The sequence below is a fragment of the Vanellus vanellus genome, assembly GCF_965231255.1.
Source record: "Vanellus vanellus genome assembly, chromosome: 25".
NCBI classification, from domain to species: Eukaryota; Metazoa; Chordata; class Aves; order Charadriiformes; family Charadriidae; genus Vanellus; species Vanellus vanellus.
Window position 1 is genome coordinate 3460800 of NC_138930.1, and position 24410 is coordinate 3485209.

At 66.9% G+C, this 24410-nt stretch overlaps 1 protein-coding gene across 3 annotated transcripts; it reads left to right on the top strand.

Annotated features, from left to right (window-relative positions):
* Nucleotides 1–440: 440 nt before the first annotated feature.
* SEMA6B (semaphorin 6B) lies at nt 441–23809 on the top strand. Of its 3 annotated transcripts, XM_082495538.1 has the most exons (17): nt 10102–10146; nt 14743–14891; nt 15863–15992; nt 16305–16365; nt 16482–16544; nt 16947–17048; nt 17201–17291; nt 17364–17483; nt 17587–17675; nt 17782–17999; nt 18121–18252; nt 19161–19310; nt 20068–20262; nt 21054–21194; nt 21478–21555; nt 21746–21804; nt 21906–23809. In XM_082495538.1, exons 2-17 carry the CDS (start codon nt 14777–14779, stop codon nt 22892–22894), a joined length of 2733 nt encoding a protein of 910 aa, XP_082351664.1. In that variant the 5' UTR covers nt 10102–10146; nt 14743–14776; the 3' UTR covers nt 22895–23809. The 3 variants fall into 3 exon arrangements, with proteins under 3 accessions (XP_082351663.1, XP_082351664.1, XP_082351662.1); XM_082495537.1 differs by lacking the exon at nt 10102–10146 and adding an exon at nt 441–542 and having other exon boundaries at nt 17201–17483; XM_082495536.1 differs by having other exon boundaries at nt 17201–17483.
* Nucleotides 23810–24410: the final 601 nt, after the last annotated feature.

Here is a 24410-nt window from a genome sequence, read left to right on the forward strand (position 1 = left end):
CAGCCCCTCCCGTGCCAGGGCAGGCAGAGGGGGGGATCCCCTTTTGCCGGGGGGTACCGAGGCAGTGGGGGACAGTTCCCCCCACCTCTCCCCTCCTCTCCGCGCCGGTGGCGGGGGGAGGGGGGGGGGCGGGGGGGCCGAGGCCGGGCCGGGCCGCCTCCCCGGGGCGGGGGCAGGGCGGGCGGCGGAGAGCGGAGGGGGGGGGGGGAGCGCAGCCGCTCCGGGAGCGGCGGCGGCGGCTCTTCCAGCGCCGCTATTACCGGAGCGGCCCCGGTATCGCCGCAGCCACCGGGCGGGCCCGGCTCCGGCTCCGGCTCCGGTTGCGATCTCCCCCCCCCCCCGCCCCGCACCGCCCGCGGCCCCGCCCCGCCCGGGCTCCGGTGCCCCCGGTGCCTCCCGCCGCGGCGGCGCGGAGCGGAGCGGGGCCGGGCCGAGCCGCGCTACCGGCGGCCGCAGGTGCGCGGTGCCCTTCCCCCCCCCCCCCCAACGCTGTGTCGCCCCCACACCCCGGACACCCCCTCCTCCCCCCCGGGACGGCGGAGGTAAGAACGCGGTCGGTGCCCCCCCCACCCCCTCCCCCCCGCGGCGATGCGGTCCGGTCCACCGGGTTTATCCCCCCCCCCCCCCCCCCCCTCCATCGGTTGCCCCATCCGGGGGGCTTCGGGGGGGGGGGGATAGGAGGGAAAGGGGGTGCCCCCCCCTCCCACCAGCTCTCCCCCCCCCCTCCCGCCGCCGCCGGTTGCTGCATTGGGAAGCGGCGCTTTTGTTAGCGGCTCCGGGCGGAGCGGGCGGAACCTTGAAGGGTCACGGGCTGGAGGGGCCCCCCCGCCCCCCCCCCCCATCCCCCCGGCACCCTCAGCACCCCCAACCCGCACCCCTCTCCCTTCTCCCCCCCTCCCCGCACCCTGAGGTCCCCCCGCACCGCGCCCCCCCCTCCCCATCAGCACCTCCATCCTGCATCCCCACCTCCACCCCGGCACTCCTGGGGTGCCCCCCCCCCCCCGCACCCCGATCCTCCCCCCCCGGCACCCCCACCACATCCATCCCGCCCCCCCCCCCAGCCCATCCCGGCACCCTGGCGAGCCTCTGTGCCCCCCCAGCCCACCCCCCGCACCCCGGAGCCCCTCCCCGCACCCTGTTCCTGCACCCCCTTCCCTCCCCCAGCACCTTTGTGCCCCCCCTCCCCCGCAGCACCATGGCGTCCCCCCCAGTGCCCTGGTCTGCCCCCCAGCACCCTGTTCCCCCCGCAACATCCCGATCTCCCACCCCCGGCTCCCCCCAGCACCCCGATCCTGCACCCCTCTCCCCAACCCAGCACCCCGATCTTCCCCTCCCGCACCCCTGAGCCCCCCCCAGCACCTCAATCTCGCACTCCCCCACCCCCCCATCCCCTCCACCCAGCACCCAGACCCACCCCCCATCCCCTCCCACGTCCCCATCCCACCCATCAGCACCCCGGACCGGCATCCCGACCCCCCCAATTCCCCCCCCAGCCCCGGGACACGGTGATGGGCTCGAGGTGCTGAGGGGCCGGGGAGGGGGGGCCCTGGGCTGGAAGGATGGAGATGGCGGGGGGGGGGGGTAGGGGGGTCTCCCTGCTTCATCTCGGGCTCCGTTTTGCCTCCGCCGACACTTTGGGAAGCAGTCAGGGCTTGTTGTTTTTTGGGGGGGCAGGAAAAGGGGGGGTCTTGGTTTGTGCCTCCCCCCCCCCCCCCCAATGCAGCCTCTGCTGGGCGGGGGGGGGCGGAGGGGCTGAAATGGGGGGCCCTGGCTAATGCAGCCCCCGAAAGGGCAGAGGGGAGCAGTGAGGGCTCAGCTTGAGGGGGGGGGGGGTGATTCCCCCCCACCCCCCAAAATAGCCCTGCAGGGCTGGGGGGAGGGGGGGAAGAGCCATCACAAACTGGGAGGGTGGGGGGTGACAGTGACTCTGTGTTACTGGAGCTGTAACTTGGTGGGGACGAGAGCTGGGGGGGGCAGGGGTCAGAGCTGGCAGAAGTGGGGCAACCCCTGTGCACGGGGGGGGGTGTTGGGGGGGCTGTCACCCCCCGGCATGAGGGCAGCGCCGTGGAGCCCCGTGCAGGCAGCGGCTGGGGGGAGCCCGTCCCCCCCTTTTGGGGCTCAGTACCGTCGCGCCGTCTTCAAATTTGGAAAATAAGGGGGGGGGGGGTGTGTGCTGAGCCCGACCCAAATCCTGCCTGGTCGCCCTCACTCCAGGGTGTCCTGAGCACCCCCCGACCCCAAGACGCCCCCCCCCCAGCCCCCCCAGGCCTGGCCTCCCTCGCTCCCACATAACCCAGAGCCGTCGGGGTGCTGGCCCCCCCACCTGCCCCAGTTGGCCCCTCTTCCCCCCTCTCGATGGCTTTTGGGGGGGTCCAGCACCCCCCAGGGGAGCGGGGTGGGGGGGCCGTGGGGCTGCGCCGTCAGCTCGGGGTGACCTTGGGTGAGCTCTGCCTCCTGCCGTGCCTCAGTTTCCCCCGAGGCCCTGAGCCGCTGGGGGGGGGGGGTGCAGAGGGGAGACCCCCCCCACCCCGGTGTTGGGTGCTGCACCCAACCCTTCCACCCACCCTGGGGAGCAAGTTGGGGGGAGACATGCCATGAGCGCCACCCCCCCCCCTCGGGGACACCCACCTCTGCTTGTCCCCAGCGCCTGGGAGAGGTGGGGACGACGGTGGCACGTGTGGCACCACTGTCCTGTCCCCCCCCCGGGGCCCCACTCCAGCGCCTTCACCCCAATCTCTTCGGATCTGGGGTGCCCCGATGGGGTCTGATCCTGCTCCGAGGGGGAGGTGGCTGAGCCCCCCCACCCTGTCCTGCTACGACAGCCGTGGGGAAGGGGTGCACTGATTTGGGGGGACACCCCCCCCCCCTCTGTAGCCCCCTCCCGGCAATTTTAACCACAATTTAGGGCTGGGACTGGTGACACTAGAGGGCAGCTCCTGGCTCTGTGCGCAGCCGGAGGGTGCAGGATTTGGCCCTGGGTGCCAGGACCCTGCCCACACTGTCCCCCCCTCCCTGTCCCGTCCCGTCCCCCCCCCCCCCGAGCCATGGGGTGGTGTTTGTGGGTGTGTGTCCCCGCTGGGTGCTGGGGGCCGCATCCAGGCGGGTGCTGAGCAGCGATGCCCCTTTTGCAGCGTCCCCAGGGTGACACGGGAATTGGGTCACCGCTGTCACCGGGGCACGTGGCTGCAGCGGGGAGGGGGGGGATGTTTTGTGCATGGGGTGGGGGGGTTGGTGGTGGTCCCTGGGGGGGGAGCGGGTGGGATTTGGGTTCTGAGGATGCTGGGGGGCAGCTCAGCCCCCGCCAGCGGTGATGGTGCCACCGGTGTTTCGGCTGTGGGGGAGACGGCTCCTTTCTCCCCCCCTCCGGCAGCCACTTCCCGAGATATTTTCCCTGCCGTTCCCATAAACAAAAGGAAATCACCAAATTTGAGTCCCGGCAGCGGCAAAAGCCACCGGCAAACTGGGCTGCGCTGCCCGGTGACCGCGGAGGGCTGGAGGTGGCCGTGCGTGCGTGTGCAGGCGTGTGCAAGCGTGTGCAGGCGTGCGGGTGTGCCGCTCCCCACGGCGGAGCCGCCCCCAGCAGCGAGGGGTTGCGGGGACCCCGGCGCTCTCCCTAAACCAGGCGGTTTTCGGGGGCTTCGCAGCCCTCCGAGCCCTGCCAGGAGCCCGAAGTCACGGGGCAGGGTGGTGACGCGCCAGGCTGGGTGTCACCGTTCCCCTCGCACGCCCTCCGAGCCGGCATCCCTCGCTCTGCACATGCCACGTGATGGTTTGGCTCCCAGTTAAACCAGTGGCTCCTGGGAGAGCTCTTCCCACCAGCTCTGCCGGACCGGTGCCGGGGATGCCGAGTCCGGCCGCGAGGCCCGTGCAGGCGCGATGCTCGCCGGGTACCGGAGCTGGATGCAGATTCCTGCTGCAGTGCCGGACGCGGTTTGTATCCTTAGACAAGCTCGAATATTTTTAATTAAACCTGCCAGTTTGGATGAGATTTAATTTTTCAGTGGGCTGAGCTGCGCCGGCCCCTCGGTGCATCTCCCGCGCCGGGGCCGCTCTGGCCGTATCTATTTCCCGGCGTTGCCTTCGCTGAGGTTTTCCTACCGGCTGCGCGCTGGTGGCTTTCCCTGTGCCGGCACCTCTGGCCGTGCCGGGCAAGCGGGTTGCCAGCGGCTCTGGGTGGGATGGTTTCGCGGTGGTGCCGGCGCGGTGGAATCCGGTGTGCGTTCGGCAACATAAATAGTAGTAAAGAAAACCAAGAGCAAGCCCGGTTCCATCTGGGCTGTGCCGCTGCGCCGGCTTAACCTGTTTGCACCCAATCGCCGCCGGCATCACCCGATCGCCGCCGGCATGGCAGGTTCTGCGTCCCGGCTGCTCCAGGATCTCTTCTTCCCATCCCTCCATCCCCAGGATGGAGATTGAGGTGGCTGCCGGAACGTGGTACCCAAAAGGATGCTGCCGTATCCCCGGCAGCACCCGGTCCCACCGCAGAGGGGACCCGGTGGCCCTGGGGACCCCCCCGGCTCGTCCCCGGGGACTTTCAGGCTTCGGTTGCGTCCCCCGAAAAGGGGTGATGGAGGTTTCGATTCCCTACGCGAAGGCGGGAGGGAGAGGAAGAGCGATCGTCTGGCGCGGAGGAGATCCCAGCGGGGCTGCCTTGTGCTAACAGGATTTTACTCCCTATTTAATTACAATTTTGTCAAATTAAAAAAAAAAAAAAAAAGAGAAGAAAAAGAAAAAAAAAAAAAAGGGGGAAAAAAAGATCCCTCTCATCTCTTTGTGCCGCTTCCCTTCAGCTGGTTAATTAAAGAGCGGCCGGTGAAGCCACCGGTCCCCGAAGGAGGTCCCGGGGGACCCCAGCCCCAGGACTTGGCAGTCACACCTCGGTTCCAGTTCCTCCCAGTTCAGCCCGGTTCGGCCCACTGGTGGCAAGGCCGGCCGCGGTGGTGGCGGCGGCGGCGTGCCGATGCGCCGTGGCTAATCCCCGGCTCTTCCCTATGTAATCCCACCCGCTGGGATAATCTCATCAAACCCGGCAGCGCCGCGGCTGAGATCGGTGCTGGGTTTGGTGCCGGGTGGATCGGGGAGGGGGGGTGGGGGGTGTGGGGGGGGTGGGGACAGACAGGACATGGTGGCCCTGGGGGAGCGGTGGCTGTGGGCACGTCCTCGGTGGGGTGATATGGGGCTGTGGCTGCCTGGGGGGCGCTCAGGCATCGGGTGGGGAAACTGAGGCACGGAGCGGGGGACAGCATGTGGCTTTGCAGTAGCTGGGGACCGGGACGGCGGGGGTGGGGGGTGGCAGCCACCCCCGGCCCCAGCGCCGAAAACAAACCCGAGGCGCTGGAGGAGGGTGGGATGGGAAGAGGTGGCGGCGGCAGCACCCACGTGCTCCCCGGAGAGACCGGATCCGGCTCCGGTTTTGGCGGTGGGAACATAACTGGCTTTTATTATCAGCCCCATCCATCATCTCCCGCCGGGGGACAGCGAGATCAAGCGCCGGGAAATTGGGAAGCGTTAAAAAGGAGATTTTGGGAGGTTTGGGAGCCGTCCTCGCCCCGCGCTGCGTGGGGCCGGATCCTGCCCAGGGCAGCAGGTAGGGAACGCGGAGCTGCAAATAACCCCGGCAGCTGCCCCGGCACCGGCTGCGCCGCATCCTTCATGTCACCTTACGGGGAGTGAGGTCAGCGCTGGGAATAGCCCGGGAGCGCCGCGCAGGGCCTGATCCTGCCCGGCTCGGGGGGTGCTCTGCTCCCCCCCCCCCCCCCCCCCCAGCGCCCCAGTCATTGCGCAGCCCCTGCTGCTTGCACGCCCCCACACGTGTGTGTGACAGCCCCGTGCACACGCGTGTGTGCGTGCACCAGCCCTGTGCGCAGACGTGTGCGTACCCTCACGTGTGCACAACAGCCCCATACACACAGCTGGCGCACGCACACACACACACACACAGAGCCCTGTGTGCACCAACACACGCATCGCTCCTGTGCACACCCGTCCCTGTACACCCCACACGCACGACAGCCGGTGCACAGACACCAGCACATACATGACAGCCGGTGCACACACCAACACCTGCACACACATGATGTGTAGCGCACACACACCAGCGCATACGTGACAGCCAGTGCACGTGCTGACCTGCACACACGCAACAGTGCGCACACACACGTGCCAGACACGCGTGCACACAGCAACACCTACACAGATGTGACACGTGGTGCACACATACCTGCACAGCGATGACACCCAGTGCACGGGCACCAGCACACACACACGACACCTGGTGCCCACACGCCTGCACACGTGTGCCAGCCGGCGCTTGTGCTGACACCTGCACGCGCGTGACAGCTGGTACACACACACTGGCGTGCACGTGTGACACCCGCTGCACACACCGCCACCCGCACACACACGACACGTGGTGCACACGCACTCCCGCACAGATGACACCCGGCACATCTGGCGGGGCCACCCGGGGGATGGGGACCTCTGTCACCCATCCTGCTGTCAGCTTTGCGGTGCCAGTGGCCGGGAGCACGCGGTGGCGGTAGCGGTGGCGAGAGGACCGTGGCTGTGCCGGCCTGGTGGGTGCCGGCGGCCGAGGGGGCTGTGCCGGCGCTGGCAGGAGAACAAGGAGCCGTTTCGAGGGCAGCGAGGAAACACCTGACCTTCCGGCGAGGCGGCCAGCGCGGAGGCGGCGGCGCTGGGCGCGCGTCTGCGAACAATGGCCCTTTGTTCCGCGCCGCCGCTGGCATCCCGCATCCCGGCCTGCATCCCATCCAGCATCCCGCGTCCCAGCCTGCATCCCAGCCTCCATCCGGCATCCCAGCCTGCATCCCGCATCCTGGTCTGCATCCTGTATCCCACCCTGCATCTCAGCCTGCATCCCGTGTCCCATCCTGCATCCCTCATCCCAGCCTGCATCCCATCCAGCATCCCGGATCCCAGCCTGCAACCCAGCCTGCATCCCACATTCCAGTCTGCATCCTGCATATCACCCTGCGTCCCACACTGTATGCCGCATCCCAGCCTGCATCTCTTATCCCAGCCTGCGTCCCATCCAGCATCCCACATCCCAGCCTGCAACCTAGCCTGCATCCTGCATCCCACCCTGCATCCCATCTTGCATCCCGTGTCCCATCCTGTATCCTGCATCCCAGCCTGCATCCCATCCAGCATCCCGCATCCCAGCTTGCATCCCACCCTCCATCTCACATCCCAGCCTGCATCCTCCATCCTACCCCGCATCCCATCCTGCATCCCACCCTGCATCCCGCATCCCACCCTGCATCCCAGCCTGTATCCCACATTGCATCCCACCTCGCGTCCTGCATCCCTCTCCATATCCTGCGTCTCACATCCCACCCGGCATCCCGCATCCCATCCCGCACCCCATTCCGCATCCCACGTCCCATCCCACACCCCGGCAGTGCCGCAGTGCCAGCACCCGGCACCCACGCTGGCCCGGCTCTGGCGCATCCCACAGCCCTGTTGGGGCGCGGGGTGCCCCGTGTCGGGGTGCTGGTGGCTCACGGGGGCGTTGGGTGTCACCCCCCTGTGGCTCCCATCTGTCCCCAGGGGTGTCACCATCCCTCGGTGTCCCCAGGAGGTGTGGGGGAGGGAGGGGGGGTTCGCAGAGCGGGTGCCCCGGGACCGCACCCCGGGTGGCAGCTCCGCGGTCACCACCACCTCGGGGACAGCGTGATGTTGGGGACGGTGACACAGCGGGGACCCCGGATGACTGCAACCCCCGTAGCGCCCACCCTCAGCCCCTTTCACCGAGCGGACGGGATATTTCATCTTATTTAACTACAAATAAGTGTTTTGAAGCGTAGAAATCTGAAGTCGTGGCGCCGGCGCCGGGGTTTGCAGCAATTAAAAGCCCCTTTTTCCCGACCGGAGCAGAGCAGCCGAGCGCGGCCGGCGCGGGGGAGCCCGAAATGGAAATAAACCCATCAAAACCAACGACTAAACTTTATTAAGGTTTAAAAAATGAGCAGGCTGAGGGGTTGAGCGTTTGCTGCCGGCCTCCCCGGCACCTCCTCCGCCGCCTCTGCCTCTCCCCGGCTGCTGGCATCCGTGGGTTTGTTATTGTAGGGTTGCTTTCTCGGGATTGGGGTTGTTTCGGGGTGGGTTTTTTGGGGTTGTTTCTGACAGGTGTGGGTGCATATGACAACCTCCCACCTGGGCTCCGTGCCCTGGTTTTGTTATTGTAGGGTTCCCGCATGGAGCGGGGTGTAAACACACTGGTTTGTTATTGTAGGGTCTCCCATGCGGCGCTGGGTTTGCATGTTGGCTGTTGGGGTGGAACCAGGAGCTGCACGTCCCCCTGCCCGCCTGGGGACAGGGCACCCTAGGGACAGGGCACCTTGGGTACATGGGCTCCATGGGGTTGGGGGGGACCCTGGGGATGGGAGACCCTGGGGACATGGGCTCCATGGGGTTGGGGGCAGCCTGAGGTCATGGGCTCCCTGGGGACAGAGATCCCTGGGGATGGAGCACCATGGGGACAGGACACCATGGGGACAGGGACTCCCTGGGGACAGGGATCCCTGGGGATGGGAGACCCTGGGGACATGGGCTCCTGGGGTTGAGGGCACCCGGGGGATGAGGGTCCCTGAGGATAGGACACCCTAGAGTTGGGAGCACTCTGGGGATGGGGCTTCCTGGGGACAGGGATCCCTGGGGACATGGACTCCCTGGGGACAGAGATCTCTGGGGATGGGGCACCATGGGGACATGGACTCCCTGGGGACAGAGATCTCTGGGGATAGGGCACCCTGGGGACGTGGACTCCCTGGGGACATGAATCCCTGGGGACATGGATTCCTTGGGGACAGGGATCCCTGGGGATGGGAGACCCTGGGGACGTGGGCTCCCTGGGGATAGGGACACCCTGGGGACGGGGCACCCTGGGGTGCACAGGGGGGAGGTGCAGTCCAGGGCTTTTGTTGGGGGCTCCCGGGAGCGGTGGCCAGGCTGGGGGTGGGAGCAGGGGGCTCCCTTTTCCCACGCCGAGGGGAAACTGAGGCACGAGGCCGGAAGCGGTGACTCAGAGCGGCCGGACCTGCTCCTGCCAGCGGGACCTGTCTGTGGCCGCCCACGGTTGGGGCGGCCCCGGGGCCATGCGGGTGCCCCAGCGGGGTGCCGGGCTGAGGCTCAGCAGCCCGAGGGGACCCACTGAGGGTGCAGAGCTCTGGGGTGGCACAGGAGACCGGGCAGGACACGGGGGGTGAGTGTCTCTGGGGACAAGGGGGGATGTGTGACTCTGGGGACAAGGGGGAGGAGGGGGATGGCTGTCTTGGAGGGGGCAGGAGGGACATGGGGGATGAGTGCTTTTGGGGACAAGGGAGCGAGTGCCCTTGGGGACAAGGGGGGGTGACTGTCTTGGGGGGGACAGGAGGGACATGCGTCTGTAAGGACAAGTGCCTCGGAGGGGACCAGCAGGACAGGGGGATCCTGGGGGGACAGGGGACGAGGGCTGTGAACAGGGGGGGACAACAGGGGACGAGGGCTGTGAGTTGGAAGGGGGACAGGGCAGCCATGTGCTTGGGGACAGGGGACAAAGGCTGTGAACTGGAGGGGACAACAGCCCCCTGGGGTGCCCCCCCCTTGCCACTCCCGCTGTCCCCTCCACGGAGTTTATTTTGGTGTGAGGCGTGACACCTCCTTGATAGGAAACCATCCTTAATATGCAGATGAGTATGTATTTAATATGCAAATTACCATGCGGCTCTGGCTACCCACCAGCCCGGACGCGGTGGGAGGGACGTGCCGGGAGCACCCAGCACCCATGGGTGTCACCCGGCGGGTGCCAAAGGTGCTGGCAGCACCCGGTGGCTCGTGTCACCCCTGGGCACTTGGCGGTGGGTGACATGTGCGGGGACAAAGCCACCCAAAGTGACCGCGGGGTCTCTACCATCCCCGTAACCGGTGTCGGGGGGTCGGCCCCCCGTGGTGCGCGGGGATGTCCTGGGGAGCCCGGAGGCCCTGGGACCCCACTCGAGGGAGGGGGGCGGTCGTGGGCTCTGGGGAGGGGACAGGGACGGGGACGGGGACGGGGGCTATAAACGGCAGCTGTAAGCGGAGCCGGTAACCGGAGCGGGAGGCCCAGGGGGACATTTGAGCCGCCGGCGGGGCCGCGGAAGCGCCAAGGTAAATGGTGGGTGCTGTGTGTGTCGTGTGTGTGTGTGTGTGTGTGTGTGTGTGTGTGTGTCCCCGCCACCACACTGGTGGCCCCCTCTCCCTGTCACCCGCATGGGGACCCCACTGATGCTGCGGTCCCCTCCTCATCCTCTTGGCATCCTCTCAGCTCTGGGGGTGCAAACTGCTTACAGCCCCCCCCCTCCCCCCCCCGGGAGGTGCTGCTTGGTGGAGGGGGGGGGGGACGGGACATGGCAGGGGACAGGGCCATGGCCAGCCCGCGGTGCCAGGTGGCCGGGGTGACATTTGCTCCATCCCCGCCGTGGGGACAGCTGCTTCCTGGCTCTGCCATCTGAACCGGCCCCGGAACGGAAACCCGGAGTGGGGGGGGGGGACACTGAGCCCCCCCCCCAGCAGCAGCAGCTGGGTTGAGGGGGGGGGGGGTCCCCCCGCAGCCATTTCTGGGCGGGGGGGGGGGGCTAATGCTGGTGACCCCCAACCCCCCCCCTGTGGCAGTGATGGAGCCCCCCTGTGTCACCCCCGCAGAGCACGGGATGCTCTGGGGACCCACATTTCGGGGGGCTGGCCAGTGGGGGGGGGGGGGGAGGGGGGACGGACGGGACACTTTCCTTAATGCTGCTTATAAGAGTCTCATTAGCATATCTAATTGCTGATTGCTTATTGGGTACATTCTAAAGGAAATTACCCCATACAGCAAATAAAATCTGGCATTAGCCCCGTGAGAAAGGGAAGGGATTTATTTAGATATTGAGATAATACTGTGCCCCCCCCCCCCATGTCATCAGATGTTTCCTAACGAACCCTGATTAATTAGGGGCTGGGGGCTGGTTGTGCTGGGTCACCACTGCTGTTGTTCCCCAAAATAGTCGTACTTTAAGGGATTTCAGGGCTGGTGTTTCCCTCGTTTCCCAGTGTGTGTGTCCCTTTCCTGGTGTGTCATGTCGTCGTCCCCCCCCCATTTCCCGGTGTGTGTCCCCCCCCCACTTTCCCGGTGCTTTTCTAATGGGTTTCGGTTGGGAGGCTGAGCCAGCGCGGATGGAATCTGGGATCCCATGGGAATGAGCCGGGATCAGCTCCGGCTGCAGCCACGGCCGGTGAGGATGGGGGGGACACACACCCACCCCCCCCACGGTGCCGCTCGGGGGGTCCCATGGCTGGCCTCCCCCCCCACGCCCCCCTCCCCGGGTCCCCGGCTGCGGTGACAGCTGCCAGGGGGGTTGGTGGCTCCGGTTACGGTGACATCAGCCCTACCTTCCCACCTGGCGCGGGTGGGGGGCACAGACCCCCCCCCTGCCCTGGGGGTCCCTGGAGAGGGGGGTGGTGGGGGGTGGTGGTGGTGGGGGGGGGCTTATGTGACAGCTGAGCTGCTTTCGGGACGCCGGAGCCCCCAGCGCCGTCGGGGCATCCTGGGAAGGGGGGGGACACCCACCCCCAGCTATGGGACGCAGGCGTCTGGGACCCCCCCTGCCAGCGGCGGCCGTGCCATAGGGCCAGTGGCGGAGGTGGCCGGCGGAGCTCAGGTGGGCAGAGCGGGGTGCCGGGGGGGGGGGCTGGGGTGGGGGTGGGGGTGGAACACGAGTCGTGCCCAGACACCACGGGGAAGGGCTCCCATCCCTGGGAGGGCAATGGGGGGGCGGCTGTCAGCCCCTTCTTTGGGGTCGCAGGGACCCCACTGCTCTTGGGGATCACTGCTCCTGGAAATTAGGGCATGGGGGGGGGGGCAAAACTGGGGGGTTGCACCCCCTTCCTGCCCCATCACTCCTGTGTTGGGGGGAGGGGGTCGGGGGAAGGACAGGGTGAGCGGCTGTCCCCCCCTTTCCCCCCCCCAAAGCGCTGTGTGCAGAGGGTGATGGTGGAGTGTGCTTTCAAATGGGGAAACTGAGGCACGGAGTGGGGGGCTGCGGCAGGGACGAGGACAAGGGATGTGACCGAGGCTGTTCAGCCACTCGGTGTCAGAGACCCCCAACATGTCCCGTGTCCCCCCCCCCCGACCACCCAGCGCATCCCCGGCACGGCCGCTCTCTCCCCACTCGCTGCCTCAGTTTCCCCACCGTCACCTCGGGGACACTCACGATGACCGTCCCCTCTCCTCCGCCACCGCCGTGAATGGGTCCCTGTTTGTCACCCGTCCCCCCCCACCGTGTCCCCCTCCCTGCCAGCCCCCTCCTTTCCCCGCTGCCTTTTCTTTGCCCGCACAATCGCAGGCATTTATGTCGCCGGAGGCTCCGGTTACCCCGTGCCCGCTCGCTGTCACCGCGCAGGCTGGTGCGGGGGGGGGGGACGGGACACGACACACGGTGACACCGGACCCCCCGCTTGGGGTTACAGGCGCCAGAGACTGCAACACGACCACCCTGCACCCCAAATCCCACCCGGCGTGGGTGGATTCTCAGGTGGCTCATATACGCTGAGCCTTTCCCTTGGGCTGGTTTTTGGGGTCCGTCCGTCCCCCCCCCTCTGCTGTCTGGGGACCCCACGGGGATGCTTAAATTTGGTGATTTTTGGGTGCTGCTGGTGTCAGCCAGGTTGGGGGGAGGTGACAGCGTGGGGACATCATTACCCAAGCGGGATGGCTCGTTTGGGTAACAAGGCTGGGTGAGGAGCCCTTTGGCGCCATGGGGGGGGGGCGGAGGGGGGGGGGCCTTTTGGGGGCGCCCCCTAATTCAGCTCAGGTGGTAAAAGGCTGCGAAGCTTTAATTACAACAATTGAATTGTTAATGGCTTTTAGGAAACAGCTCGGGCACCAAAACAAAAAAAAAAAGAGATCAAAAAATAGGAATTTCCAGGTTGGCACCTGGGGGAATAGGGCACATCCCAACCGGTTTGTCACCCGCGGCGCGCCGCCACCGGCCCGGCTGCACCATAGGTGCAGCCGGGCCGGTGGCGGCGCGCCGCGGGTGACAAACCGGCAGCTGCCTGTGCCAGAAACAGCTCGTTTCCCTCTTTTTTGGGGGGGAAAAATGCTCCCCCCCCCCCCCATCCCGCTCTTCTTCATGAACTCGGCGACACCAAACCTCCGGGTTGCTTTTGGCGTTTGCCGCGGTTGTGTCACCGGCTGAGCCGCGCCGGGCTTCGAGGCGTGGTTTGCTCTTTGAGCCACCCGTGGGTTATTTTTAATAGAAACAGATTAAAAAAAAAATATTAATAAGGGACGGTGCTCTTTGCTCCCTGGGCAGGTGGGGAAACTGAGGCACGGACCCGTCCCCATGGTTGGGTATCCCGACCCTGCGTGGCCGTGGCCATCCCCAGGAGGCCACCAGGGAGGTGAATGCGTCTGTGCCCTTGGGGACATGTTCCTGAGGGGCTGTGACACTGTGGGGATGGGTTTGGGTGTCCCTGGGGTCCGTGACACCACGGGGATGGGGTCAGTTGTCCCCAGGGGGTGTGACACCATGAGGATGGGGCCAGTTGTCCTGGAGGGATGTGACACCGTGGGGATGAGGTGGGTGTCCCTGGGTTTGTGACACTGTGAGGATGGGGCCAGTTGTCCCTTGAGGGCTGTGACACTGTGGGGACTGGGTCAGGTGTCCCTGGGGTCCATGACACCGTGGAGATGGGGTCAGTTGTCCCCAGGGGCTGTGACACCAGGGTCAGGTCCTACAGGGGTCACCTCCTATCCATGGGGGCTGTGACACAGTGGGGTCGGGGTCAGATGTCCCCGGAGGCTGTGACATCGCCGAGGGGACGGGGATGGGGACAGTGCCGGGTCTCACCCGGGGCCGGTGACACTGCAGAGGGGATGGGGACAAGTCTCCCCGCTGGCGCTGCCCGGCGTCCAGGCGCCGTGACCCCCAGCCCCGCACAATGTCACCCGTCCTCGCTCCCCGCAGGGGACACGGCGGCAGGAGGGCGACGGTTCGATCGAGCCCGCTCCCTGCTCTCACGGAATTGATAATCAATTAAATCCCTGCCTGGCTGCTAATTACCCGGCCCTACCGCCGTCCCCACTGCCCCACGGGGACGGGCGGCAGGACGGTGACGGTGGCCCGGTGCGGTGGGGGGACAGTGGCAGTGGTATCGGGGCTGTCGGGGGGGGGGAGGGGGTGTGCCATGGCACGCGGTGCTCCAGTGTGTCCCCAGGGATTTTCCGAGCCATCCCAATGGCATTTCGAGTGGGAAAAAGCCTCACTGTCTTCCCCCATGTCCCCGCGTCCCCATGTCCCCATGTCCCCGTGTCCCCATGTCCCCAGCCCTACCACGCACTGGCTCAGTTCCCCTGTGGGTTGGTGGTCGTGAACCACCAGTAAAGCCCCAGTTTGGGCCCAGTAGCCCCAATGCGGAGCCGCGCAGGCGCTGGGGGCGCGGGGGCCGGTTTTCCCAGCATATTTGAAATTCTTCCGCCGGGGAAGGACTCGCATCCCTATCGCCGATCCCACCCGCGTCCCATCCCGGCCCCTCGCCGCCGGCATCGGCTCAGCACCGCCGCCTTAAGCCCCCCACCCCCCACACCCCCCGAGCCCCCCCCCCTGGACCCCGACACCGGTGACGGGTTTCGGGTGCGGATGGGTCAAGCGGTGGGGAGGGACCCCATGCGTCCGGGTGGGTGCTGCCCCCCACCCCCCCTCCCACCTCTCCCCTTGCCCGCAGGTGCGGTGGGTGCCCACCCGTGCCGGGGGACACCATGGGGTCACCACCCCGTGTCCCTCTCGTCCTGCTGCTCCTGCTGGCGGCGGAGAGGACGGCCCGCGGCACCTTCCCCGAAGAGCCCGGCCCCATCGCCGTGGCCCCCGAGGACTGTGAGTGCCCACCCGGGGGGGGGGGGGGGGGGGCAGGGTGCCACATCGGTGGGCAAGGGGGGCGGGTAGGAGGGGGACACGCGGCTCAGCATGGAGAGGGGATGGGCTTTTGGGGTGCTTTGGGGTGAAGGCAGGACGGGGGCACCCAGGGGAACAGGTTTTGGGGTGAAGGGTGAAGGTAGGAGGGGGACACCCAGGGGAAAAGGTTTTGGGGTGAAGGCAGGAGGGGGGCACTCATGAGGAGGGCTTTTGGGGTGCTTTGGGGTGAAGGCAGGAGGGGGACACGCAGGGGAAAGGGTTTAGGGGTGAAGACAGGTGGGGACACCCATGGGAAGGGGTTTTGGGGTGCTTTGGGGTGAAGGCAGGAGGGGACACCCATGGGAAGGGGTTTTGGGGTGAAGGCAGGAGGGGGACACCCATGGGAAGGGGTTTGGGGGTGAAAACAGGAGGGGGGCACCCAAGGGAAGGGGTTTTGGGGTGAAAACAGGAGGGGGGCACCCAGGGGAAGGGGTTTTGGGGTGCTTTGGGGTGAAGGCAGGAGGGGACACCCATGGGAAGGGGTTTTGGGGTGAAGGCAGGAGGGGGACACCCATGGGAAGGGGTTTGGGGGTGAAAACAGGAGGGGGGCACCCAAGGGAAGGGGTTTTGGGGTGAAAACAGGAGGGGGGCACCCATGGGAAGGGGTTTTGGGGTGCTTTGGGGTGAAGGCAGGAGGGGACACCCATGGGAAGAGGTTTTGGGGTGAAGGCAGGAGGGGGACACCCAGGGGAAAATATTTTGGGGTGCTTTGGGGTGAAGGCAGGAGGGGGACACCCATGGGAAGGGGTTTTGGGGTGAAGGCAAGAGGGGGCACCCATGGGCAGGGCTGGGTGAGGGCGGTCGCCCCGGCTGGCTGGGGGAACCGGGGTGGGTGGGGGTGCCCCGGCACAGCGTGTGACCCCCTCCATGTGTGCCCCCCCCCCCTCCCCCAGACGTAAAGCACTACGCCGTCTTCGTGGGCCACGGGACGAGCCGCCCTGCCGGCCCCGAGGGTGGGGGCACCCAGCGCCTCAACATCCAGCGCATCCTCAAGGTCAACCGGACCCTCTTCATCGGGGAGAGGTCCGAACCGCGGCACCCCAAAACCTCCCACCCAACACCCACCCCAACCCTCTTTGATGGGGAGGGACCCCTGGGGCACCCCAAAATCTGCCATGGGGCACCCTGGGTGGGGGGTGAGGGGGCTCCAGCAGCGCTGTCCCTGCCCCGGTGATGCTCATGGCCCACCCCAGCACCCCACATCTCCCCGGTGGGGTGGTGGTGGATCCTGCACCCCCCAACATGCCTCGTTGGGGGGGCATATCCCCGGGGTGCCCCCAGCACCGTCACCGGGAGCCCCGCAGGGTGGTGACACCCGTGTCCCCCTCTCCCCAGGGACAACGTCTACCGCGTCAGCCTGGAGCCCACCGGTACCGGCGAGATGCGGTACCACCGGGTAAGTGCCGAGTCCGCGGGTGCCGGGGGGGACACCGGGGGGCAGGGGGGGCTGGTGGCTTCACCCCAGCCCCACGGTGGGTTTTGTGTGTGTGTGTGTGTGTGTGTCTCCCCCAGAAGCTGACGTGGCGCTCGAACCAGCACGACATCAGCATCTGCCGGATGAAGGGGAAACACGAGGTACGGGGTTGGGGTGGGGGTCCGCACCCCATGAAACCCACCCCCCACCCCCCCCCCGGTGGGGACCGAGCACACTCTGCACCCCGTGTCACACAGACAAGTTGCCCCAACCCCCCCACCCCGTGTCACCCTCCGCCTCCCCGCTCCCCGCCAGCGGTTGTAGCTTCCTGATTTATCGGCCGCTGGGATAATTGGGTTTGTAATTAATTATTTCGGGATCAGAGCAGGCCCAGCCCAGAATGTGTCAGAAATCCAATTTCCAGGTCCCCTAAATGCCATTTTGGGGTGAAAACACCCCCAAGCCAGACCCTCGCAGCGATGGGGGCCTGGGTGGGGGCACCCGGGGGGGATGGGGACGGGGACAGGGTGCCGAGGGGTGACGGTCCCCTCTCGCCGGCGCAGGCAGAGTGCCGTAACTTCGTCAAGGTGCTGCTGGTGCGGAACGAGAGCCTGCTCTTCGTCTGCGGCACCAACGCCTTCAACCCCGTCTGCGCCAACTACAGCGTGAGTCGCCCACCCCACCACCGGGACAAGGGGGGTGGGGACACCCGGGACCCCGCGTGTCACCCCCGGCTGTGTCCGGCTGACCAGCTCCGCGGGCAGGGGATGCTCCTGCCTGCGCGGCACGGCTCACGGCCCCGTGTCACCCGCTACAGATGGACACACTGGAGCCCATCGGGGACAACATCAGCGGCATGGCCCGGTGTCCCTACGACCCCAAGCACGCCAACGTGGCCCTCTTCACAGGTCAGTGGTGGCAACGCGCCGGGCTCCCTGCCCGCCATCCCCGCGCTCGGCTGACATCCCTCTCCCGTGCAGGGGGGATGCTCTTCACCGCCACGGTGACGGATTTCCTGGCCATCGACGCCGTCATCTACCGCAGCCTGGGGGAAAGCCCGACCCTCCGCACCGTCAAGCACGACTCCAAATGGTTCAAAGGTGCCTCCCGTGGCGTGGTGCCCACCACGCGCCACACGGCGCCGGTCCCCGTCCCTTTTGACACCACCCTGGGACATCCCTGACCCTGCTGCTGTCCCCACAGAGCCCTACTTCGTGCACGCCGTGGAATGGAAAAGCCACGTCTACTTCTTCTTTCGGGAGATCGCCATGGAGTTCAACTACCTGGAGAAGGTGGGAGACATCTGCATGGTGGCCCAAGAAACCCAGAGTGGGGACAGGAACAAGGGGACAGCCATCAGGGTTGGGTACCAGGTGGTGATGGGTGTCCATCCCGTAGGTGGTGGTGTCACGGGTGGCCCGAGTGTGCAAGAATGACATGGGGGGCTCACAGCGGGTGCTGGAGAAGCAGTGGACCTCCTTCCTCAAGGCCCGGCTCAACTGCTCCGTGCCGGGTGATTCGCATTTCTACTTCAACGTCATCCAAGCCGTGACGGACATCCTGGAGCTGGACGGGCGCCCCGTGGTGCTGGCCGTCTTCTCTACGCCCACCAACAGGTCAGACCCTCTTGTGCCCCACCGAGACCCCTGGAGCTGGGACCCCCCCTGTGTGTCCCAGTGCCCGTGGGGGACATGGGGGATGGGTTGAGGTGTTCACCCCGTGCCCGTGTCCCCTCAGCATCCCCGGTTCGGCCGTCTGCGCCTTCGACATGACCCAAGTGGCCGCTGTTTTCGAGGGACGTTTCCGGGAGCAGAAATCACCTGAGTCCATCTGGACGCCTGTGCCCGAGGACATGGTGCCGAAGCCCCGGTGGGTGACCCGCTGCGGGGACAGGGATTGGGACAGCCAGGCTGGGACCAGCAGGAAGGGGCACGGGGGTGGAGGTGGGGACAGGGATGGGGACAGGGTCAGCCAGGGAGAGCGATGGAAGTAGGTATAGGGGCAGAGATGGAGACAGGGACAGGGGTGGGGACAGGAATGATTGGGGCTGGTATCTGCAGGAGGGTGGTGGGGACAGGGACGTGGATGATGGTGGGGACAGGTAGAGGGGTGGTGACAGGGACAGCCAGTGCTGGTACCTGCAGGAAGAGTGATGGGAATGGCCGTAAGGTCAGGGATGGGGACAGGGACGAAGAGAGGACTGATCAGGGCTGGTACCTACAGAGAGGGTGGTGGGGTCGGGGATGGGGATGATGATGGGGACAGGGACGGGGACAGGGTTGTCAAGGGCTGGTACTAGTGGAGACGGTGGTGGGGATGGGGAAAGGGACAGGGATGGGGACAGGACAGTCAGGGCTGACACCAGCAGGAAGGGTAGAGGGAATGGGGATGAGGATGAGGATGGGGATGGGGATGGGCATGGGATGGGGACAGGGATAGGACAGTCAGGGCTCACACCAGCAGGAAGGGTAGAGGGGATGGGGATGGGGATGAGGATGAGGATGGGGATGAGGATGAGGATGAGGATGAGGATGGGGATGAGGATGAGGATGAGGATGAGGATGAGGATGAGGATGAGGATGAGGACGAGGATGAGGATGAGGATGGGGATGGGTACAGGGCTGGGGACAGGAACAGTGGCAGCCAGGGCTAGTACCAGCTGGGCTGGGGATAAGGCTGGGGACAGGCAGGGCTGGTGGTGGCAGGTTTGGGGACAGGCAGGGCTGGGAACAGGGCCAGCGTGGCCGTGGGGACGCTGAGCTGTGCCGCGGCCGCAGGCCCGGGTGCTGCGCGTCCCCGGGGATGCGCTACAACTCCTCCAGCGCCTTCCCCGACGAGATCCTCAACTTCGTCAAGACGCACCCGCTGATGGACGAGGCGGTGCCGTCCCTGGGCAACGCGCCCTGGATCCTCCGCACCATGAGCCGGTGAGAGCCCCGGGGTGGGATCTGGTCCAGGGAGGGGCTGGGGGGTACTGGGGGGTGCTGGGGGCTGCTGGGGGCTGCTGGTCGGAGCCTCTCGCACTACCCTTGCCTGTGCGTGCCAGCACCAGGAGAGCACCAGGAGACCTGATAAATCTCATAAACTTTGCAGTCAAGATCGTCTCGTCCTAATTAAATCTGCCTTAATTGCTGCTTGATGGGGAATTAATCAAGCGGCGCTCTCGGGCTGTAGCCTCCCGCCGGCAGGGCAGCCGGGGCGTGCGCGGGGCTGGGGACGGGGATGCAGGGCTGGGGACGGGGACACGAGACTGGGATGGGGACACAAGGCTGGGATGGGGACGTAGGGATGGGGACCAGCTGGGATCCTGCCTATGGACTGGGGGAAACTGGGCTGGTTCCTTGGTGGGATCTGAGCGGGGTCCCAGCGGGGATCTGGGTGGAATCCAGGCAGGATGTGGGCAGGATCCTGAGTGGGGTCTGGGACAGGTCATGGGTGGGATCTGGGATGGGTCTGGCTGGTTCCTGGGCGGGACTTGGGCTGGGTCCTGGCCAGGGTCTGGATGAGTTTCCATTTGGGATCTGCACGGCCCCTCGCGCTCCCTGGGGATTCCGGGCTCTGGGCCAGCCACAGCCTATCCATCCATGTGGAGGGTCCCAGCCCCCCACCATGCCTCAGTTTCCCTCTCCCTGAGGACATACAGCTCCTGCACATCCCAACGCCTGCTCTGTTCACACCACGCAGGTACCAGCTCCGCAAGATTGTGGTGGACAATGCAGCGGGGCCATGGGGGAACCACACCGTGGTCTTCCTGGGCTCCAGCACGGGCACTGTCCTCAAGTTCCTCATCCAGCCCAATGCCAGCACCAGTCCCTCACCCGCTGCCCCCGGCAGCCAGAGCATCTTCCTGGAGGAGTTTGAGACCTACCAGCCTGGGAGGTGGGTACTGGGGTGCCGGGAGGGAGGGGAGGGATGGGTGGGGGTGGTCAGATGTGTGGATGGATGGTTGGTTGGACAGATGGTTGGTTGGATGGATGTGTGGGTGGGTGGATGGATGGGTGGTTGGATGGGTGGTTGGATGAATGGATGGGTGGATGGATGGATGGTTGGGTGGGTGGGTGGATGGATGGATGGATGGATGGATGGATGGGTGGATGGATGGATGGGTGGATGGGTGGGTGGGGAGGCAGGTGGGTGTGTAAGTGGTTGGATGGATGGACAGGTGGGTGGATGGATGGGTGGGTGGGTAAGTGGTTGGATGGATGGTTGAGTGATTGGATGTTTGGGTGAGTGGTTGGATGGGTGGGCAGGTGGGTTGATGGATGGATGGATGGATGGATGGATGGATGGATGGATGGATGGATAGATGGGTAGGTGGGTGTGTAAGTGGTTGGATGGATGGATGGATGGATGGATGGATGGATGGATGGGTGGGTGAATGAGATGTTTAGGGAGGGATTGATTGACAGTTGCAAGGTGACAGGGGAGGATGAATGAAGTGGTTGGGGAGGGAGGGAGGGAGGGAGGGATGGATGGATGGATGGATGGATGGATGGATGGATGGATGGATGGAGGGGCTGGGTCAGAGGGATGCAAGGAGTGGGTGGGTGAAGGGGATGGGGGGGACGAGTGAGATGCTCTCCTCTGGAGCAGCCTGCGCTGGGGCCGGCTCCACGGTGGGCAGGCACGGACCAGGGCCAGGGTCACACTGAGCTCTGCCCTGTCCCCAGGTGCGGCCGGGACACGGAGGACGAGCGGCGGCTCCTGGGGCTGGAGCTGGACAAGGCGGCGGGGTCCCTGCTGCTGGCCTTCCCCCCATGCGTGGCCAGGGTGCCCGTGGCTCGCTGCCAGCAGCACTCGGGCTGCATGAAGTGAGTGCGCCGGTCTCAGCCCCCCCCCCCCCCCCCGGGGTGGCCAGGGCTCGCTGCATGGGAGGGAGGGGTATGCAAGGAGCAGGGAGGGGTTACCTTCACATCCCAGGAATTTGCCCTGTGCTGGGATCTGGCTGGGATGGGCTCAGCACGGCCGGGAGCACAGCCAGGGGAAACTGAGGCACGGCATGGTGTGGGGTCAGGGTCCCGCGTGGGGGGGTCTGGGGTGTCGTCATCCTCCCCCCATGTCGGGGCTGATCCTGACGTCTCTGCTCCCTGCCAGGAACTGCCTCGGGAGCCGGGACCCCTACTGCGGCTGGACGCCCGAGGGCTCCTGCGTCTTCCTGGAGCCCAGTCCCAGGTAACGCTGCCAGGCCCGGGGCGGGGGGACACTGGGGAGGGGGGGGACAGTGGGCTCCCCAGAGAGCATCACCTCCTACAACTCCCCTACCGCTGAGACCCAGCAAACTCATCGCTTGCCAAAACAAGCCGGGAGCCCTCTGCCAGGCCGTTAGGGACCGGCTGACCCCCGCCAATTTGCACCCCCCCAGGGTGGCCTTCGAGCAGGACATCGCAGGCGGCAGCACGTCCCACCTGGGCGAGTGTGAGGGTGAGTGCAGGGGAGGGACGGGGCTCGGGGACACGGTGGTGGCACTGCCGGGCTCCCACCTTGGCCGTCACCTGACGTGTCCCCCCCCCGCCATCACCCAGGGCTGGTGACGGAGAGCTTCGTGGACGAGCCGGACGGACTGGTATCGGTGAACCTGTTGGTGATCTCCTCCGTAGCCGCCTTCGTCATCGGCGCCGTCATCTCCGGCTTCAGCGTCTGCTGGTTCATCGGCCACCGGGACCGCAAGGAGTTGGCGCGCCGCAAGGACAAGGAGACCATCCTGGCACACAGCGAGTCGGTGGTGAGCGTCAGCCGGCTGGGCGAGCGGCGGGCGCGCGGCGGGCAACCCGGCGCCTTGCTGGCCCCACTCATGCCCAACGGTTGGCCCAAGGAGTTGGGGAAGGTCACCCAACACGACCTGGACTCGGGGGTCCTGCCCACGCCAGAGCAGACCCCGTTGCAGCAAAAACGCTGCCCCGGCGCCCTCCAAAACTGCACCTGGGAGCAGAGTCATAACATCATCAACGCTGCGTTGCGGGACCCCGGTGGATCCGGCACTACCGCCGCCGGCGCCGGTCGGCTGCACGCCGGCTCCGGCCGCTCGGCTCGTGGCATCCCCCTCTCCTGCCACGCCATCCTGGTGGACCAGGAGCTGGAGGCCGAACTCAGCGACTCCTCGGGTGACGGGCATTGGGGTCGGGACCCCCAGGAGGGTCCCCGCACCCGACAGCACCCACCCGCCGGCACCCGCCGCCCACCCCGCAACTCTTACGGTGACTTCGCCGGTACGCCGCACCCCAGCCCCGATCGCCGACGGGTGGTTTCGGCACCGGGCGGGGAGGGGGGAGACTTTACCGAGGGGCCGCCCTGGCACCCCGACCAGCTGAACTTCAACGCCAACAATGGCACGGGCCGCCCCGGCGCCCACCTCAAGAGGAACCACACGTTCAACAGCGGCGAGGCGTCGGCGGGCGGTTACGGGCGACACGGCACGACGCCCCGAGCACCCAGCGCCGGGCCCCCGCGGGCGCTGACGGACCTGCACCACCTCCTGCGCTACGGCGTGGAGCGGACTCCCTCGGGAAAATAGGGTCCCACCATGTGTGTGTCCCCCTCCCCCACCCAGGGCACCCATGGGGTCCCCCGGCTCCCTGGGGACAGGGAGGGGTGGCCGGGCAGGAGCTGCGGGCACGGGGTGAGATGCTGCATGGGTGGTGGTATGGGGGGGAGGGGGGGGGACAGGGACCCCCTGGGTGCCCCCGAGTAGGGTTTGGGGGTGACCGCGGTTGGCATGGGGCAGTGCCCCGCGCTCCGGCTGCTTGATGCCAGGGGGGGAGGGTGTCTGTCCATCCCGTCCCCTACCCAGGCTGGACCCAGGGACCGCGGATCCCTGGGAGGGGGTATCCCTGGGAGGCAGCAGGATGGACGCACGGACATGGAGCACGGTCGAGGCAGAGCAGGGCTGTGCCCCCCACCCACCCCGCAGCCCCTCGGACCCATCAGCTGCACTGGGGGGGGGGGAAGAGGGGGGGGCTTGTGGGTGCTGCCACCACCCTGGGGACACCTGTCCGGGGGGTGCCACCCCACCGAGGTGCGTTGGTTGTGGAGATGGGACACAGTGAACATTCGGGGTGGGGGCCCAAATATGTGTGTTATCTGGGGAGAGGGCACACAACCCCCCGGCCTGGGGTCAACCCCTGCCCAGTGCCAGATTTGGAGGGGGGGGGGGGGGAACTCATCCATCCTCCCCCGGCTCCCCTCTCCTGGAAAGCACAGCCGGGGTGTGGGGGCACCACTGGGGCTGGGGGGGTCCCCACCGAACCCACTCTCTGCTGGCAAAGGGTGCCCATTCGGTGCCACCCCTGCCCGGCCCTGGGGTGGCGGGTCCCCAAGGGGGGGGGGGGGGGTGGCAGGCTGTAAATAGGGTGGGGGGCGGCGGGTGCCCCCCCCTCCCCCCCCACGGCCATGCATGCGGCCGCCCGCGGTCTGTACCCCGCGGCCCCAATAAACGCCCGTTTACCGGAGGCGACTCCCCCACCGCCGCCTCGGCACCTTCTTACCTCCGGGACACCCCCCTCCCCGGGACACCCCCCCCCCCCCCCGGCCTCGGGAGGTGGCAGTGGCTGGGGTCGGGCACCGGGGTGCTACCGGTGAGGGGGGACACACACACGGACCCCCGGTGTCCAAGGTGTCCCCCCCCTCACCACTCGCACCCCCCCCGGGGCACAGCCACATCCTGCTACACATGTACCCCCCCCCCCCCCGTGCACCCACCCGTGCTCACATCCCACCCCGGGTACCCCCCACCCAGAGCACCCCCACCCACCCCCCCACTCCCATTCCCTCTCCGATGCAACGAGTTTCTCCGTGCTCAGCCCACAGTAGCCACTGGCCACGGCTCATCGTGCCACGGGGGTGGGGGCTCGTGGGGGCTTTGCCACCCAGGCAGCGGGTGCGACACGGGGTCCCACCGCTCCCCGGCACCCACGTTGTGCCGTGCCTCAGTTTCCCCAGGAGCCACGGGGTTGTACAGCACTGCGTGCTGCCGGCGGCGCAGCGGGTGCTGGGGTCCCCTGGGAGGGGAGAGTGGGGAAGGGGGGTGTCAC

Coding starts and splice junctions, on each gene's coding strand:
- SEMA6B (XM_082495537.1), top strand. CDS start 14,777: ATGGGGTCACCACCCCGTGTCCCTCTCGTCCTGCTGCTCCTGCTGGCG. Junction 14,892..15,862: donor CGCCGTGGCCCCCGAGGACT/GTGAGTGCCCAC, acceptor CCCCTCCCCCAG/ACGTAAAGCACTACGCCGTC. Junction 15,993..16,304: donor ACCCTCTTCATCGGGGAGAG/GTCCGAACCGCG, acceptor CCCTCTCCCCAG/GGACAACGTCTACCGCGTCA.